Source organism: Mustelus asterias, chromosome 5 (assembly GCF_964213995.1).
Source record: "Mustelus asterias chromosome 5, sMusAst1.hap1.1, whole genome shotgun sequence".
NCBI classification, from domain to species: Eukaryota; Metazoa; Chordata; class Chondrichthyes; order Carcharhiniformes; family Triakidae; genus Mustelus; species Mustelus asterias.
In genome coordinates, this window is record NC_135805.1 from 95,372,387 (window position 1) to 95,392,532 (window position 20,146).

The 20,146-nt window shown below is 40.7% G+C and overlaps 1 protein-coding gene across 1 annotated transcript in view; it reads right to left on the reverse strand.

Moving 5' to 3' along the window:
* The window catches only part of apoba (apolipoprotein Ba), a 73,143-nt gene that overhangs the window by 7,494 nt on the left and 45,503 nt on the right, over positions 1–20,146 (reverse strand). The window contains exons 24-26 of the mRNA XM_078213057.1: positions 15,946–16,088; positions 8,392–8,774; positions 161–7,954 (exon numbers count right to left, since the gene is read on the reverse strand). Coding sequence (XP_078069183.1) covers positions 161–7,954; positions 8,392–8,774; positions 15,946–16,088 — 8,320 coding nt within the window. The remainder of the gene's footprint in view (positions 1–160; positions 7,955–8,391; positions 8,775–15,945; positions 16,089–20,146) is intronic.

Here is a 20,146-nt window from a genome sequence, read left to right on the forward strand (position 1 = left end):
AAAAAATATTGAATTAAGTTTTCTTGGAATAACCCATGAAGTAATTGTAAAAAGTAATGTGTTGCTACGGAAAAAAGCACAAAGGGCAAAGTATATTTTAATGTGGCAATAATTAAATACGCAGGTTTTAGAAACACAAACTGCTATATTTTCAACTTACCATCTAATTCATATTCCAAAAACCGCAGTGTAGAACTGGATGTTGCATCGACTTTTGCAATGAGGGTATTTGCTTTATTTTGATCCGATTTCACACTTGTAGTCCATGTAGTATTGTATATTGGTGAGAAGACTTTGACATTTCCGGTAAAAGACTTAAATGCTGGCAAAACAAGTGCTAGAGGTAATTTTGCTTTTAATGGTGGAATCTCCACTGTCTTTGCTGGAATTGTTATTGTTGGTAGCTCAAAGTTTGCAATTTGCTTTGCAATGTCGTCCAGCTGCAAATAATGTCCAGCAATTCTGAAGGATTTTGGTAGAGCAAACTGAGAAATCTTGATTTTGAATTCTGGTACTGTAATTTCAAGGTAAGGGATCTTGTAACCCTTAAGTTCAAAGTAATTAGAATGAACGTTCACTTGAGGAAAGCTAACAGTAGGCAAATTTGGCAAAGATAGGTCAAATGGAAGAGTATTTATATTTGGTGGTATAGCAATATCTGTTAAGTTAATGGTGTATGATGGTATCCGAAGGGTTGTAAATGGAACTACGAATTCAGGAGTGATGATTATCTTTGGTAGTTTTAATTCTGAAAACTGGGATTTATATGAAGGCACCACAATGTTTATCAGTGGTATTATGATTGTTGGAAACTCAATTTCATCAGGAATGTGGATGTTTCTGATCTCTGGAAGTAGGTCATTAGGAATCATTCCCGGTACATTTTTGACCCATTCAGGGACATGAAGGGTAATCTCAGGAATACTTATCTTTAGACCACTGGCTAACATCTGCACTGGCAAAGGGATAAATAAACTGTTTTCACTCTTTGCAAACACTATCAATGCAGACACATTTAAGTATTGTTGCTGTTCTTCACTAGTAGTCAAGTCAAATTTCAATATGTCCCACAAGTCTTTATCATATAATGGAAGCTGAATGTTTTTCAGAAAATGCGCATATCCCTGCAGGGAACCAGCCAAGCCAAGATGTATTTCTGCTCCATTGTTTAATAGTTCCACCTCTTCACTGAAAACTGTTGACAGGAGGTGACCATTATTATTCCATGCTACCTTTTGCATCTCTGGTTTGATGATTATAACTATATCATTTTGAACGTCTGCGTCCTGCCACACGTTACTGCGTTGATGAGTCTCGGTTTGTAACTTTGCGGTCAAACTCCAGAATGCTAATTCTAATGTTGCCTTAGATTTTTGATGACCATTTGTTTCAAATATTGGAAGTGTCAGAATATTATCAGCAGAATGATCCCAGATGGCAAAAATATGATCCCTGGATGCTGCTACAGCAAGCTTTTCATTTGCTGTGATGTTCCAAACATTTCCAGAAGTTGAATCAACCAATGAAATTAACTCAAGTTTTACGTTTGAACGTGTATTATTTGAACTGAGATAAATACTTGCTTCGTTGTTCATACTGCCAGAAAATTTGTATTGCATAGTTCCTTCAATGTGAGCATTGGTTGATGTTTCCAAATTTAAATAAGATGTAAAATCTGCCAAGGTAAGAGAATGGATGACACTTCCTTGAACTAAAGGAGATTTTTTATCAGTTGAAGGCATTGACAATTTGTAGTTAAGGGAAATCTTTGATCGCACATTAGGCCTAGGCTTTATTTTTCCATTCAGATCATGTTTGAAATTAAGAATAAAGCCATCAAAAGGGTTAATCAAGGCTTCAGTAGTAATTGAAGCCTCCATGTTTTTCCTTGTTAAACTTACGGTACTGTCATGCTTTCCTTGAATGGTATCATGGTCAACAGAAATAGCTGTTGCTAATTTCAGTCCTCGCCGTCTTGCCAAGCTTGTTGTTCCTTCTGCTTTGAAGTTTGAAGTAAAGATAGATGAAGATGAGGCACTATAACGAGCAATTATGTCTGACTGGTTGAAGAGTTCAAAGTGAGAGTTTAAAGTTACGTAACTTGATTTGAGTGAGAAATCACATGTCAAGTTGCCCATAGCAGGAACTCTGATAGTGTCTTGGATACGTGGCATTTTGATCTTTGGAAATGACAATGTATACAAACTGTTAGGTATGTAAATTAATTTGAAGTTCTGCCATGGTAAGGTAAAAGTGTATGAAGGCATAATGAAATTAATAATGGGTAGAGTAAATGTTGGAGTAGTAATATTTCTAATAGCAGCAAAATTGAAAATTGGGATTTCTAGTCTAAAAGGGGAGACTTCAATCTTCAGTCCTGGTATAGTATACCCTGGCACACGAAGCATTTTTATTACAGGATTTTCTTGCAGTCCGCCAGACTCTCCTTTCTTTAGTAAGTTCAAGATCTTGTTTCTTGCCAGTCGAAATCCAGAAGCAGATGACATAACACAATCATTGATCCTACTGTAAAGTGGCTCCATACCTATTTTGAAGCTGTGGAAATCTTTATTTTTTCTGTATTCAGTCTTTATACTTAAGCCAAGTGACTGTTGGGTTGTTCTCAACAGGGTTTTCAGTTTTGCATTCTCCCACAAAGAAAAATTATGAACAGGAGGAATTCTGAATGGTGAATTAAAAATTGGAATTTCAGGGATGGAAATGGGTAGGGTTAGGAAATCAAGGTTTGCATCACCATTCAATCTAAGGTGCATATTGATATTTTCTTCATTATTAGTTACACCAATATCATGCATATATTTGTACTGGTTCAGTGTAGAATTTACTTGCCATGAGAATCGTTGTTCATCTGGGTTCAGGGTCAAGTCATAGTTATTCAGAAACTCTATTTTTCCACTGAGTATCAAAGGGGAAGAAATCTTTACATCAGCACGATTCTTTGCTTCAAAGCCAATTGCAAATGGTTCTGCTGTAAAGCGAAATGAATTTTCCACTGTACCTGCTGCTCCACGAGCAAGTCTAGTGTTGTGAAATCCTGTCAATTCTACTTTTAATGTTGCTAGATCAGCTTTTCCATTTGCATTCCCAATACAAACCATAGTGTCAGCAATCTTTGCCTCTGAATTCAAGGTTAATCTGGCAGCAAATGAAGGTAAGATCTCAGTCTTGAAGTTTTGTTTCATCTTTATATACTTGGTGTTGGTGTCACCTGAGAATGCAACTATAAGAGCAGGTGCAGCCAGGCTTAACTTCAGCTCACTTTTGTGTGCCCCTTCATCAGAGTGGTCTTTAAAAGACCATTTTCCATTTGCAGTGGTTGTGATAGATAATGCTGTACTTTTTTCATTAGGAGTGGTTTGAATGATGTTAAGAAATGAAAATTGGCTTGATAACTGTTTATGTGGAACATTGAGGTTGTGACTATAGGTTGTCTGCATCTTTGTGTAAAGTGCTCCCTGTATTTTCATAGTTACTGTATTTATTGTTTCTGCATTATAGGCTTCGGTGGTAATTGTAATCTTAGTCTCTGCTTTTCCATTCACAAAGGGTCTTGTGAAAGTAAGATTACCCACGTGGCCAACGGTTATAGCGGTGTGGTCAAACTTTACACTTTCACTGAGTTCCAAATGAGTTTGCTCAGGAGCTGATAGACGGGCATTTGCTTCTAAGTCAAAGGATAGGGCGCTTACACTTGACTTGCCCTTTGCGGTGATAAAAGCTAGAAGTTCAGTGCTGCTTTGAACAACATTAATGTTATGAATACCAACACTGGTATGAAGTCCATATACAGGACAGTTAAAAGTGAATGTACCACTGAGTTTCCCAAATGCAGGAACCGACACTTTGTGAGGTATACGAGGAAGTTGGAATTCTGGAATCCGAATATCATTTAACAAGAAGTGGTCTAAATTTACATTTGGAAGTTTTATATCAGGCAGGTGGAATGCACTGAAATCTATTTCAGGAAACGTTACATCTGGCAATGACATAACTGGGAAATTTAAATCTGAAAATGTATTGAACTCTCCTATGGAAATGTCAAATTTGAGTATCTTTTCTATTGTTGTGATGGTAACATTCTTAATGTTTTCCAAATCAATTGTGAAAGCTGGTACAATAATTGAATACAAGATCGTAAATGATGGTACATCAATTCTCGAAGGAATTCTGATATCATTCAGGTTGTTTAAGTTGACATGGTAGGATGGAATTATTAGATCTGTCAGAGGCACTGTAAATGATGGAGTGTTGAACTCTCCTTTTCTGATAGCACGAATGCTTATTTCAAACTCAGGTATAAATATTAGGCCCAGGTTCAGTTCTGGAACAATAAAACCTACTTCCAAGTACATTTGGATTTGATCCACAATTTCTTTGAAGTTGTACTCTGCTGCCAAAATAATAATTTCCCTTTCTGCATAATCATATGCTGCTGAGAGGTGACCAACAATTATTTTATAATACTTCACAGCATCTTGCCAATGTCTTTGCAATTCCTCATGGATATCCATTTGATTGATCCTAACTCGGAGGTCCTCGAATAAGTCCCCAAACATGCCTTCCAGGAAATTGGAAAATGATGTAACTATACTTCTGAACACATCGACCAATGGGTTGATCAATTCCTTGAGATTTCTCTGTTTCAGTCGCTCAATGTAGTGAACCATAAAAGACTGAATTTCTTGTAAAAACTTTTTCACAGCCTTAACTTTCTGTGGAAGTTCTAAGTCTTCCATTTTATCTTTGATTTCATTGATTATGATGAGGATCTGAGCATTTGTTTCATCAACAAAAGTATTGTAGTCAAACTGTCTTATATTTGTAGTAATCATGGCGAGGAAATCATTAATTCGGTCAATCGTTTTTTGGTAATCATGTAATCTTATCTGTCCAGCTGCATCAGCAAGGTACTGAATTACTCCATTGTATGATTTTCCAAGTGTTTTTCTGAGAGAGATTACGGCTCCTTGTATTGTATCCTTTACCTTGGATGATTTAATGAGGTTAATTGTTTCAGTCAAAAGTTTCTGAGCCAATATGTCAATTTCATATTTAGTGATTAGCTGGTGCATCGTGGCAATAATGCTGTCAAATTTATCATTCATTTCATAGTGCTCCAACAGCCATAAAAGCCCCTCATACATCGTCTTAATTATTTTCTTTATCTCTTGATCATATGTATTTAGGTGTTGTTCCAGTTTTTCAATAAGTGCAGTTAAATTAATTTGTTGTCTTAATCCATCTGCAAATTCCTGCAGATTGATATTCTGGAGTTGCAACTGTAGTTCTTGTAATTTACCACGAAGCTGAGCATTAATTTGATATTTTTCCTCAAGGTCTTGAATCCAATTAGTAAAGTTTCTTTGTATAGCATCCTGGTAATAGTTCCAGAGAATTTTCTTCAAATCAGTGATGAGGTTGGCAGTTGTTGAAATTACTTCATATTTTTGATCAATTTCCATCAGCGTATCCACAATTAGGTTAAGGAAACTTTCAATGGCATCCTTCAATTTAGTTTTGTCATATCCTTTCAGAATGGTTAATGTACTGTTGTGCAACTCCATTAAAGCAGCCTTAAGGTACTCAGGGATTATTTGATACTCTGTTACAAATATTAACACTTTATTCCCTACATCATTGACCTTGATGTCTAAATTCATGTCTCTAATGAAATCACTCACTTGGTTTAAGGTTTTCTTGCATTTCTGGACAAACTGATTAACTTGAATGTCCTTCAAGTAATTTTGAATGCCCTCCAAAGTACTTAAAATGACAGTTTTAAATGACTCGAAGTAAGCGGGTAAGTGTTCCAAGAATGGCATGTTGATAACATGAACATTTCCATTTTTATCATATTTCAGATTCCCGGAAATTTGCATCTTCTGAAGCTCAGAACTGAGCACCTTGGAGGGAAGGAAATTAACTGCCTTCAGACAACTAAAATCAACTTCTGCATTACTTGCAATATCTATGCCTATTTTTTCTGGATTGTTGTAGGCATCAACGGTTTGCGTGTAAGTATTATTGTTTAACTGACTCTTTAGTATCCATTTGCTTTCCTGTTCAGTTGGAATGAACATAATGTTTAAACTGTTTTCCAGAAGCGACTTCAATCTTCTTTCTGCCAATTTATGTTCAGAAGTTCCTTTAAAGTCATGATGAAGTGCAAAGGCTAGTGGTTCTGCCTTCATTTGGAGCTTATTGTTAAGCTCTCCATCGTGCAAACCCCAACCATCAATATATCCCTTAGCAGAGGTATCAGCTGCAAATGTGAACACAAACGGTATAGCTGTAGTGCGTACGTTATTTTGAAACTTCAGTGTTCTTGAATTGCACAATGTGTCACTGGAGAATTCTGCAGAAAGTCCATTGATTTCCAGGTTCAGCTTGTGGTTAATATTCATATTATTTAATTTTCCTGTAGTGTTTGAACTTAATAGAGTTTTTAGATCAGCATATTTCATTTTATAAACATGAGCCAAGTGATTTTCCTGCTGCGATCCTGCCAATTCACCTTTAAATTCAACCTTGAAAGGTTCAAGTGTAAGTTGCACAATGTGGGAAGCATGTAGCTGTTGATACTGGAATTTGTTGTCAAAATTGATTGAAACTATGAAAGGTTGCATGTGCACTTCAGATGTTTGCTGGTATTTGATGTTAGAATCTAAATTGCTGCCAGCATTGATTATGTTTGAAGCAGTTAATTTCCAAGAACCAATGGTAAGGCTATTTTTATGGTTAAATTTTGTTTCTTTGAACAATGCATTTGTCACTGTATTAAACATCAGCCCTTTCTCTTTATTAAATTGAAGATCCATGGCATTATCTGCTTTAGTTTGCAGAATAACACTTGAAAATGAATTGGTGGCATATATTCCTTGACTGTTTGCCTTTCCTGCCACGTTTAAATTAATTAAGTTATTTTCTTGATCATTGATACCAAAGCTCATGGTGGCTCCATGTTGATTAATGACAGTTGTGAATACATGTTTGAGAACGGTAGAGTGTATATTAACACTTGAGGTCACTTCAGTTGACAGACCACTTTTGCCAATTTTCAAAATACCTTGGTTAGTTGCACCGGCGAAGGCAGTATCTGATTTTATCTCGAGAGCACCTTCAGAATATGTGCCAGACAAGAGGTTGTGGAACTTCTTGTCATAATAATCTGCATTCCATTTATGTTCAACTTCAAAATGTTTCTCCGATACTAAGAGAGTCAAACTGTTGGTTGCAGCCATCTTGTTGTATTTTCCAGTTGTGTTCAGGGAGAGACTAAACTGGTTCTCCTGATAGTTTAGTTCATCTTTGGTTTCTAATGTAGCACCGTACAGTTCGCCTCGCAGTTTATTCACCACCTTGAGTATTTCAGCACTTTCAGTCAATTTTATGTTACTGCTGAAGTTACCATTACTGAACTCGCCTGAAGTATCACATTTCAGTTCAAATCTTTCACCCTTTGATTTCACTTTTATGAAATTTTTCAAATTTAACAATGATCCTTCTGTGCTTGATGAGAGTGTGAAAACATCCTTTCTAAAATCACTATTCATTCTATTGGTAAGTTGGAGGAATGGTGAATTAAAGTTAAAAATAGAACTTTCACTGTTTTCCAGGGTAACGGAATCAAATCTTTCTGAAGTCCTGTAATTCAAGGTAGAGTCATAAGAAGCTATACTTAAATTTCCCGTTGTTCGTCCTTGCACTTCTATGATTGGATGTTTCGTCACAACCTCAGACGATGAAAGCCAAGAGGCTTTTGCTCCCAAGTTGCTGAGTGCAACCAATTCATAGTTCGTCTCAAACGCCAATTCATCCAAATAATTATACTTTTGATATAGCTTTATGGAAGATTCTAGTAGTTTATGTTGAAATGATGAAGAGATGCTGTGAGTAAATATGTCCTCTGTTTCTAGTTTTGAAAGTGCAGAACCTATGGAACATAATTATACATATATTTTAAATTGTGAGCGTACTAATGAAATGTATTCAAAGCTGTAATATTCATAGCTATGAAAGTTTGTAATATTTAAAAGATCTAATGAGGTTCCATACATCGCAGCTGCAGTTTGTACAAAATTGACACCCAAAAATAAGCAAATTTAATTAAACTGTTAAGTATCATTATCTATGATTTTGTTCTTTTGATTTAGCATGGTATAAGTTTTGCAATGCAAATTTCAAATTTTAAGTGTAAATATTTGCCATGTTTTTTGTCTTCCTATCAAATTTATAACTTCAGATATGCTCCAGTAAAACATCTCATACTGTGAAACATTAATAATCTTAAACTACAAGTTTTCAGAAATCCACAGAATTTAAAGACAAAGATTAAATTATTTCAAAGAGGTTCATGAAGAAATCTTTTACCTTTCAGGTGATAGGACAGATACTCCAGTGCTGAGACTGCTTGGATATCTATATCGGCAGAAAATTGTTTTCTGTCTTTCTTTCCACTGTATTCCGTCATGAAGTTAGATGAACAATTGTAGTAATTACTGTTCATCTGTGTGGCAAATTCCAGCTTGTTAATGAAAGGAATGTGGAGATTGTATGCTTTAGGAATAGTAGTAGTTGGAGTGGAAGGTATTTCTTCAACATCAGATGGTGAATTCATTCCAAGTACTTTCATAACCATTGGCTGGGCACTCAACATTTTTGAAAAAAATAAACTTCCTTGAGTCACTATTCCAGCAAAAGGAATTGGAACTTGAAACTTATTGCCACTAAATGTGCCTGCAATGGAACCATGGCTGTAGGGGGAATAAAAAACAAGGAAAAGTGTATTAACATATAAAATTTTCACAAACTATCAAACGCATAACAAATTGCATTTGTCCAGTACACTTTACAGAAAAGAGATAGAGGCAATGATGGACACTAATCATTGGGGAAGTGAGAAAAGGCAGTGAAACAGAAATGGTAACACTGAGAAAGGAAACGGTTCAAAATTATTTTGGTGGAGGGGGATTTTGAGAGCAGGGTGAATTGTGGCAAGGCAAAGAGAACTTTTTAGAAAATTCTAAATGGCGTAATGTAGTGATTGAATGATAATTCACCAATGGATGGAGCAAGGATGAAGCATACTAACCAAAGGCAGGAAGAAATCACCAAGCTAAGAGTACGATGATATAAAGAGATTTGAAAAGGCAGCACAAATAATTTATTAATGTCAATATTTGCATATTTCTTATTTTGCTGCAGTTTCTGTATCTCTTACATACACATTCTGGATTTGTTGGCCCTGATAATTATAGGGGGGGCGGGAAGGGTTTGGGCAAAACTCAGCAAGGCATGTGATGTGAACGTCCTGCTGAATTTAATAGCAAGACCTCAACTGGCTGAGTGGGGACTGAAGTTTTATTTGACAGGCTCATGCACTTTCTGATGTACAGGAGTGCTGCAAAAGGCATTTACCACCTTGAACTGGCAGCTGCCACCTCCTTTTTACTGCCAGGTTTCCCAAGCCTTGGAAAATCTGCACACTAGTAGCTTTTACATTTATTTCAGGTTCCCTATTACATTGTGAAACTTAACTTAAATGTATTATTGAACTATAATGAGACACTTGTTGGCTTTGATCTTTAACATGCTTGTTATGGTAGATGAGGGGAGTGAACAAATTGAGCTCAAATTGATAAGTAACTCTTTTTTAAAGGGAAAGGGGGGTCATAACAGCTTTATTTTTGAGGATTTTTGGTATTTCCATGAGTAAAGCATTGGATTTGGACTTGAACGTATGTCACGTTGGATTTCGGTGAAGGTGCCTCTTTTGAGGAAACTTCTGAGATGTTAAATGTGACAGCATCACTTTGTCTTAAGGAGAACTATGATTTCCAAATACATAAATGGGAGAGCTTCATTGCTCAAGTAGCACTGCCTTCACTAACTGTATAAGAACATGGCCAAGGACAACTACATTAGATGAGAACATAGCTGTAACAATAAAAAATCTTGTAATTTCACCCACTTCTTGTTAATAAACACCTAATCACTTCCTTCTGTCATGCTACTTCTCTAACACATGTTTAATGTAATATTTTTGTGTCACATTAAAAACTCTGACATGTTCTCTAAATTTCTTCTCCAAGGTGGATATTCGTGATGCCAGTGATATTTAAGACCCCTTAGGATAGGTGTTGCAAAGGCACTATTCTTAACAGCTTGATCTACTTCGGAGATACCAAAGTCCAGCTTCCCAATGCTACCTGCATGCTCCTTGCTTGTCGCCTATCTGCCACTGCCAGCTCTCCTTTGTGACTCTTGGACTCAGCTGCATGATTGACCTTGACTCCCTGTTGCTCTCCCACGATAAAGAAACACAACCTACTAAAATCTTAAAGTCCTAACATACCATTATATAAAAAGATTAATTATGAAAAAAGGAACAACTTTAAATATTTTTAGGACTGTATATATTATAAAAAGCTGCTGTAACAACCTTTAATTTTGCAAAATAAATGGCTGGATTTAATCTTATTAACATTATTGCATAATTGAAAGTCTACTTACTAAAATTATTGCACAGTTAGAACAAATGCATTAATAAAATGTTTTTTTCTACTATGCTAATGAACCTTAAACCTTTAGGTCACAAAGTCTGAACAGGTGAAAAGACAGTAATAATTCAAGTTATATTACAATTTTGAAACATTGGTTCAGCCTCAAGCAGAAAATTGAATCCTGTTCTGGTCACCACACTTTAACAATGCTTTGAAGGCATTAGAGGGGGTACAAAAAAGATTCACAAGAATGGTTCAGGAATGAGGGACTTCAGTAACAGAGAAGCTGGGATTGTTCGACTTGAGGATGAGAAGATTGAAAGGATATTTAGACCCATAAGTCTGTATGATATAGAAGCAGAATTAGGCTATTCGGCCGATTGAATCTGCTCCACCATTCAATCATGGCTGATATGATTCTCATCCCCATTCTCCTGCCTTCTCCCCATAACCTTTGATCCCCTTATTGATCAAGAACCTATCTATTTCTGTCTTAAAGACACTCAATGACCTGGCCTCCACAGTCCTCTTAGGCAGTGAGTTCCACAGATTCACCACCCTCTGGCTGAAGAAATTCCTCCTCATCTCAGTTTTAAAGGAGCGTCCCTTCACTCTGAGGTTGTGCCCTCAAGTTCTAGTCTCTCCCACTAGTGGAAACATCCTCTCTACATCCATTCTATCTCAGCCTCTCAGTATTCTGTAAATTTCAATTAGATTCTCCCCTCATCCTTCTAAACTCCATCGAGTATAGACCCAGACTCCTCGACCACTCCTCATATGACAAACCCTTCATTCCTGGGATCATTCTTGTGAATCTCCTCTGGACCCCCTCCAAGGCCAGTATATCCTTTCTTAGGTATGGGGTCCAAAACGGCTCACAATACTCCAAATGGGGTCTGACCAGAGCCTTATACAGCCTCAGCAGTACATTCCTGCTCTTGTATTCTGGTCCTCTCGAAATGAATGCCAACACTGAATTTGCCTTCCTAACTGCCTGCTGAAGCTGCATGTTAACCTTAAGAGAGTGCTGAACCAAGACTCCCAAGTCCCTTTGTGCTTCAGATTTCCGAAGCCTTTCCCCTTTTAGAAAATAGTCTATGCCTCTATTCTTCCTGCTAAAGTGCATAACCTCACACTTTCCCACATTGTATTCCACCTGCTACTTCTTTGCCCACTCTCCTGGCCTGTCCAAATCATTCTGCAGCCTCACTACTTTCTCAACACTACCTGTCCCTCTACATATGTTTGTATCATCTGCAAATTTACCAACCATGCCCTCAGTTCCATCTTCCAGATCACTCATGTATATAAAGTTGTGGTTCCAACTCGTGGAACACCACTAGTCTCCATTTGCCATCCTGGAAAAGAACCCCTTTTCCCCACTCTCTGCCTTCTGTCTGTTAGCCAATCTTCTATCCATGCCAGTACCTTGCCTCTAACACCATTGGCTCTTAGCTTATTTAGCAGCCTCCTGTCAGGCACCTTGGCAAAGGCTTTCTGGAAATCCAAATAAATCAAGTCCACTGGCTCTCCTTTGCCTAACGTTTTTGTTACCTCCTCAAAGAATTCTAACAGATTTATCAGACATGACCTCCCTTTGATGAAGCCGTGCTGCCTCAGCCCTATTTTACCACGCACTTCCAAGTACTCCACAATTTCATCCTCAATAATGGACTCCAAGATCTAACCCACGACCGAGGTCAGGTTAACTGGCCTGTAATTTCCCATCTTCTGCCTCTCTCCCTTCTTAAACAGGGGTGTTAGATAGCCTCTTTCCAGTCCACTGGGACCTTCCCTAATTCCTGAAAGATCACCACCAATGCCTCCACAAATTCCTCAGCTATCTCCTTCGGAACCCTGGGGTGTAGTTCATCCAGTCCTGGTGATTTATCCACCTTCGGACCTTTCAGCTTCCCGAGCACCTTCTCCTTAGTGATGGCCACTATATTTACCTCTGCTCCCTGACTCTCTTGAAGTTCTGGCATGTTACTGGTGTCTTCCGCCGTGAAGACTGATACAAAGTACCCATTCAGTTCGTCTGCCATTTCTTTGTCCCCATGACTACTTTTCCAGCCTCATTTTCCAGTGGTCCAGTGTCCATTCTTGCCTTTCTCTTAACTTTTACACATCTAAAAAAACTCTTGCAATCTTCTTTGATATTACTAGCTAGCTTACCCTCAAAGTTCATCTTTTCCACCCTTATTGTTTTTTTAGTTGTCCTCTGCTTGCTTTAAAAAGCTTCCCAATCCTTTGGCTTCCCACTATTCTTCACCTCACAGTATCCTCTTTCCTTTGCTTTTATGCTATCCCTGACTTCCCTTGTCAGCCATAGCTGCCTTGTCCTCCCCTTAACATGCTTCCTCTTTCTTGGAATGAATTTATGTTGTGCCTTCTTAATTATCCCCAAAAACTCCTGCCACTGTTCTTCCATAGTCTTTCCTGCTAGGCTCCCTTTCCAATCAAATCTGGCCAGCTCCTCCCTCATGGCCTTGCAGTTTTCTTCACTCAATTGTAGCACCATTATATCCAATTCCAATCTCTCCCTCTCAAACTGCAAGGTGAATTTGATAGCAGTATTAAAAATCATGAGGGGTCGAAACAGGTTAACTAGGGAGAAACTGTTCCATTGACAGACTGATCAACAATCGACTGAATTTAAGCATCACAGAACTGTTACAGCACAGAAGGAGGCCACTTGGCTCATTCTGTCTGTACAGGTTCTCCAAAAGATCATTCTGAGTTTGTGCCATTTACCCTGTACCCCTGCACATTGTTTCTATTCAAGTAATCATCTAATGCCCCTTGAATGCCTCGATTGAACCTGCATCCACCACAGTTCCAGACAGTGCATTCCAGGCCTGAACTACTCATTGTGTGAAAAGGTTTATTCTGACATCATGGCCGGAATTCTCTGGCTATTTACGCCCCACCGGCACTGCCAGTGAGAGCCGAGAATTTGACACTCAGCCACATTTCCATTGATTGCAGCAGGATGAGAATCCCAGCTGCAGGCAAGGTTGCAGAATTTGGCCCCACATTTCCTCCTTTTGCAAATCACCTTAAATTTGCACCCTCTCGTTTTGGAGAGAGTGCCAATGTTGGACTGGGGTAGGCACAGTAAGAAGCCTCACAACACCAGGTTAAAGTCCAACAGGTTTATTTGGTAGCACAAGCTTTCGGGGTGCTGCCCCTTCATCAGGTGAGTCCTTTGTCCTCTAATTTTAGACTTCCCTTTCTTTGGGAAAAGATGTTGACTATCTACCTGATCTATGCCCCTCAATATTGTACAGACCGCTATAAGATTATGCCTAAGCTCCTACGCTCCAGGGAAAAAAGTCCCAGTCAACCCAGTCTCTCGTCATAACTCAAACTTGTTCAGCCCCCTCAAGATTTTGAACATCACAATCAAATCTCCCCTTCGCCTTCTACTTTCCAAGGAGAATAGTCCTGACCTCTTCAATCTTTCTACATAGAATTTTCTCATCCCTGAAAACATGTCTGAAGACCTCTTCTGTACTCTCTCCACACTACATCATTTCTGTAATGTGGCAGGACTGTGCCAGGGCTGTGTACAATGGGGGTGATCATACCAAAAAACGGCAAATTGTCAGCCAGTTTTCTCTCCAGATCTTACGACACTTTGTCAGAAAGTAACAGATAGGCTTGTTTCATGTTGTCATGTTGAGGGGTGGGGCCTAAGCAAAGCCCGGCTGCACTGAAATCGGGGCACCATGTTTAAAGGGTGCCCCGATCAGAGGGAAAAGTAATCTACCCCCATCCAGCCACGGAGGTCTTCGGCTCCACTCCAACCCCCGCGATCAGAGCTGGCACTTCTCCTCCACCCCCCCTCCCACCCTTCTCCATGATCTGAGCTGGCATTCACCCCCTGCAATCAGAGCCAGCACCTCTTTTCCCAACCCCCCACCACCCCAATGGAGCCGGCACCTCGCCTGCACCACACCTTTCCTTCCATTAAAAGCTGGTGTCCTCCCCCGACAATTAGGGCTGTCAGTCCCATCTCTTCCACGATCGGAGCTGACATTCCCCCTCCATGATCAGAACCACCTCTCTCCCCAACAGCCCCACCCCACCCATACAGTCAATGCTGGCACCCCTCCCCTTCCCAATGAATATCAGACCCCTTCTCCCAACCCTACCACCCACCGCTGGCATCCTCAACTCCTATGTCTGATAGCACCCCCCCCACCCAGCACCACAAAAAACTGAATCCCACTTTCCTGAGCTCCCCCATGAAGCTTCCACTAGGGTCCACTCCTGGCACTGCCCCCTGGCATAGGTTGACACTTCCAGGTTGGAACGGTGCATAACTGGCAGCACCAACCTGTGCCAGTGAAGTGCCAGGGAGCATTGCCAGGACACTGCCTGGCCATGTCTCTCTCCCCCATAGGCAGTACTCAGCTGGGGGATCCCCACAACATGGTCATGTCTGGGTGAACCTGTTGTAAATCGTGCTGACATAGTTTGAAAATATGCCTCGGGCTCAATATATGGTTAAGGGGGTCTTTAATGTTAATGCATTCAAATGTACTAAAACCATGTTCACATCTGTTGTGGGCATGAATCTGATTATCTTGGCAGCGAGATTCGTAACTTTCAGGTTTCACTGGATCTTGAGCCCCCGCTGCCATTCCCACAGACGGCGAGCGCAGGCTCAAGATCACTCCCACTATTCCAGCTGATGTCTAACTAATATCAGGTATAAGTTCAGCATAACTTCCTTGCTGTTGTACTCTATTCCTCCTTTAATAAAGCCCGGTATACTATATGCTTCATTTTCCGCTCTCTTCGCCTCTCCTGTAACCTTCAGTGAGCTATGCACATATACATCTCTGTCTTGGAGAAGACTGGAAAATTATAGCCACACCCCTGTAATTTCCAATCTCACTTCCTTCAATATCCTTGGTTGCATCTCATCTGGTCCCAGTATCTTGTCAACTTTAAGTACTGACAGACTATTCAACACTTACTCCTTATCAATTTTGAACTCTTCTGAGAGGCGGAGTTTCCTCTTCTGCCACCATGGTCTGGATAGCATTTCAGTAAAGTGTATTACAAAGTGGAAGAGTAATTGCCCTGGTACAGCGAGTGAACAGGCGAATCCCTGCTCACCTGGCGAGCATGGGAAATGTAGCGTATAAAAGTCCTTTCTCCGACAATGTTGTTTTACGAATTAGGGTGGAATTTTATTTTTTGCAGGATTCTTTGGTCCTGGTAAAATCAATGGAGCTTTGAACAGTCCGTTGCAACAAGATCATAAAATTCTGCCCTTAGTGTCTGCAGAATTCAGGTAAATCGACATTGCACTGGGGAAAGCAGACTTTATCTAACATTGATAGGAATTGCTTTGACAAGTTTCAAAATCAACTTCTTGCCCCTTGAAAGAAGAAATAAAATGACTTACCTCTTCAGAAATAAGTTTTCTGGAGGAGTGACATATAATTTTATTTGTTCAAAATCCATTGCCCGCAGAGCCTGCAATTTGCTTTGGAATGTGTCAGCAAATGGAATATTTGGAGCAGCATGTTGGAACCAGCTATTGCTAGCCTGCCAAAAACAAAAAAGCAGTCCGATAGGTAAAAGGAGAAAAATTGGTAAAGGCCTGACTAGCTCGCACTCGGTCCTGCCTGTTCATCGAGTCAAATAATCACAGATAATCATTTGGCCCATTGAGTAAACTGCTCCCTTCGAACAATCCAGTTAGTCTTAATTCCCCTGTTCCATCCCTGATTACTTCCCTCAAATGCCCATCCAAATACCTCTTGTGTAATTATTGAACTCTGATTCCACCAACCACCTCAAAGGTGGCAGATTGGGTGGCATTGCCACTCACTGTTTAAAAATGTTTTTCCTCACATTGCCCCGAAACTCTTGTCCAAAATCTTAAATTTGTGTTCCCTAGTCCTAATACTAGAAGTTAATGGGAATAGTTTTTCTTTAGCTAACTTATGTAAACCTGCCATAATTAGTACAACCCTACCAGATCTCCCTACAATCTCCAGGGAGAAAAATTCAAACTTCTCCAATCTCATAGTTAAATCCTCTCATCCCTGAAATCATTCTGGTAAACCTCCACTTGCACCCTCTCAAAGATCCTCATATTCTTCCAAAAGTGTGGCGGCCAGAACTGGATGTAGAACTCTAGTTATTATCTAACCAGATAGGAAGAGGGACCTGGGTGTACAGGGATACAGGTCACTGAAAGTGGCAATTCAGGTGGAGAAAGTAGTCAAGAAGGCATTTGGCATGCTTGCCTTCATCGGCAGGGGCACTGAGTTTAGAAATTGGCAAGTCATGTTGCAGTTTCATAGAACCTTAGTTAGGCCGCATTTGGAATCTAGTGTTCAATTATGGTTGCCACGCTACCACAAGGATGTGGAGGCTTTGGAGAGGGTACAGAAAAGATTTACCAGAGGTTGCCTGGTATGGAGGTTGGAGAAACTTGGTTTGTTCTCACTGGAATGATGGAGATTAAGGGGCGACCTGATAGAAGTCTAAATATTATGAAGGGCATGGACAGAGTGGATAGTCAGAAGCTTTTTCCCAGGGTGGAAGAGTCAATTACTAGGGGGCACAAGTTTAAGGTGTGAGGAGCAAGGTTTAAAGGAGATGTAGGAGGCAAGTTTTTTACACAGAGGATAGTGGGTGCCTGGAACTTGCTGCGGGGGGAGGTCGTGGAAACAGATAGGATAGTGAGTTTTAAGGGGCATCTTGAGAAATACATGAATAGGATGGGTATAGGGATATGGTCCCCAGAAGGGTCGGGGGTTTTAGTTCAGTCGGGCAGCCTGGTCGGTGCAGGCTAGAAGGGCCGAAGGGCCAGTTCCTGTGCTGTAATTTTCTTTGATCTTTGTTCAGAGCTTTATAAAGATTCAACATAAATTTCCCTACTTTAGTGCTCAATGGCCAGGATTTTGCACCCATGCCCCCTTCTCCCTCCCATGCTCCCTCCCAAGCCCACAGCGTGTTTTCCGTGCCCTCCCCCGCCCCCCATGTCGTGTTTTCTGGTGGTGGAGGCAGCTTGCCATTGGCCGCCGGTGGAATCTGTTGGTCCTGCTGAAGTATTTTGTATGGTTTGCCCATCCTGCCATAGGGGAATCCATTGTGGGGTTTTGCCTTCCGCGATTCCAGAAGATCCTGTTGGTCAGAAGGGCTGGAAAATAGTCAGGAACCCATCATGTTCCTGGCTTCCAAAAGTTGGGGACACCCCATGAAATTTTGTTCTCTTGAGCCCTATAGGATAAGGCTGAAGTTGGGTGTGTTTAATTGACAATTTTGTGCGGTTGCAAAAGGAGCATTTTTAAATCTATCTGCTGATTTTTTCAGTATCATGAACAGTTCAAAGACTTGCCAGTTTTGCCATTACGTTACTATATGGATCATTGGTCCCATCAGTTTGAAGGTGTGAGAAGTGGCCAGGGGTGGGAGCGGTAAGCATGGCAAGTTATCCTGGTGGGGCCACAGGGCAGAAAGGTGGTGGGCATCCCTCAAAGGCTCCCTTTCTGCATCAACACCCTCCCTCAAGGTCCACACCCCTCCCGTCCTGGAGGCTTCCTCTTCCCCTGGCCTTTCCATGAAGACCCCTTCCCTTTCCACACCCTCTGGGCCTCACCTCTGTTCCCTATGCACTTAGTCAGTATTGGACTCTGGAACTAAAGACTGAGGCCTGCTTGTAAGCCCCAGACGTGACCACATTTCCAGGTTCCAAAGCTGCTGGGCAATCAGATTGGCTGGCAATCATCTGAGACAGGGCTTCTGCCTAAGTGAGGGATGGAAATCTCACATGCAGCCAATGAAGAACTGCAATTTCCAGTTGGCGGTTTAGGCAACTCATATCGACCTGGACCACAATGACACAAGGGACAACTAACCTCGACTCATAAAAACTCACAGGCCACAACCAGGGTAACTGGCTGTCCCCTTCAGGGTCATGACTGTAAGCTGCAGTGGATTTTTGAAAAGAAAATGAACCTATCTTCACTGGTCCTCCCTGTCTCCATGTTTACATAAGCAACTGACGTTGCAAAGCTCCAAGTGCTGGAGGGCTTCCCATTGCCACTACAGTGCTAGGAGTCTGCCTGCCATCCCTCATTGGATGACAAATACACAAGTGGTCTTTAAATGGCTGGAACTTTGAAGCATGATTTGGATGAGTCGAAAGCATTCCGTGTTGTGTTAGAAACTAGTAATAGCCCCCATGTCCAGTTCCCAACTCCAGATTTAAAATCCAGGCTGCAGGCTGGGAGAGCAGTATCATAAGACACTTTCTAATGGAGAAGATAAACAGTTTTTGCAGAGGGGATTAACTTGGCAGTGAGGGGAGGGACAGTTACTTACCAAGGATGCAGTTAAAATCCTGCAGTTTTGTAAAGTGGGACAGGATTTTTTGGCACCACACCAGCTCCAGTAGCAGCAGTGGCCAAGACTTGGACTAAAGCAGTCCCCAGATTCAAAGCCCCAGAGTTTAGGATAAGGCGAGTGCTGGAAGTCTCTGGAGAGAAACACGCCAGTTTTCTCGCTGGAATGAACACTCTGCCATTTTTTGGTAAGATTTAGCCCAGTGTTTCCAGAATTACCAACCTCATTTCAAGGCGGTTTAATTTTTGGGTGTGCCCTCAGCCTGACTGAGAGCATAAACGTTCATGAAGCTTATTGAAACCGCTCCGCTCCACAGAAAGCATTGATTTACAGCTCAGATTCTCTGATCTCTGATGTAATTTTCACAATATTTGTTCACATATGTTAAGGGCCTGGATACTTGACACTTGCGTTAGTTTATAGTGAAATTATGTTTTTCAACATAGGAGAAAGTTATGAATGAATTACTTTTATTTAAAGGTTGTTTGCATGCATCCAACTCTCAGTATAGATTTGTTTGGTTCTATACATTGTACAGTGGTCAGATGAGCATGGAGGTGCCATAATTAGGCATGAGGGAGTGTGACCGGTCATCGAGATTGAGTGGCAGATCAGAAATTGGCATGGGGACATGAAGCTATGGGGGTAGATGGAAGTCCCACAGCTTGACATGGGTGGCCATATGAGTGAGTGGAAGGGCAGAACTTGGCATAGGGGACCCAAGAAGGTGAGTGGCATGAAGTGGCATGATGGGGAATGAGGAGTGTTTTGGAAGGTGAGGGGGCTGCGGGGTGTGTGAGGGCTGGAGGGTCTTTGTGTTTTTATTTTAGCTGGAGCAAAGTGCCATGGTACTGAGGTGAAAATTCAAAATAGCCTGCCTCTGTACCTAGCAGCCCATGTGGTTGCCTTCAACTTCTCCAAGGATTGGTTGGCCCAATTCCAGCCCACATGCATCTTTTGGCAATGAAAGATGCTGCCTTTGTGGGTACTTTCTCCCGAGGTAGGTTGGCTGATACAGGCATTTTGCTGACATCCATTATCTGCCTTGAGGATGAGAATTTTAGGACTTCTTGTTTTTATGTCAGGCTTCCAGCATTTACATTATTTCCCTGTTAGTGGACTGTTTTGTAGATCATTTCTAAAGTTATTATAATTATAATTTAGAGCATGGTGGCACAGTGGTTAGCACTGCTGTCTCACAGCGCTAGGAATCCATGTTCAATTCCAGCCTCGGCTCACTGTCTGTG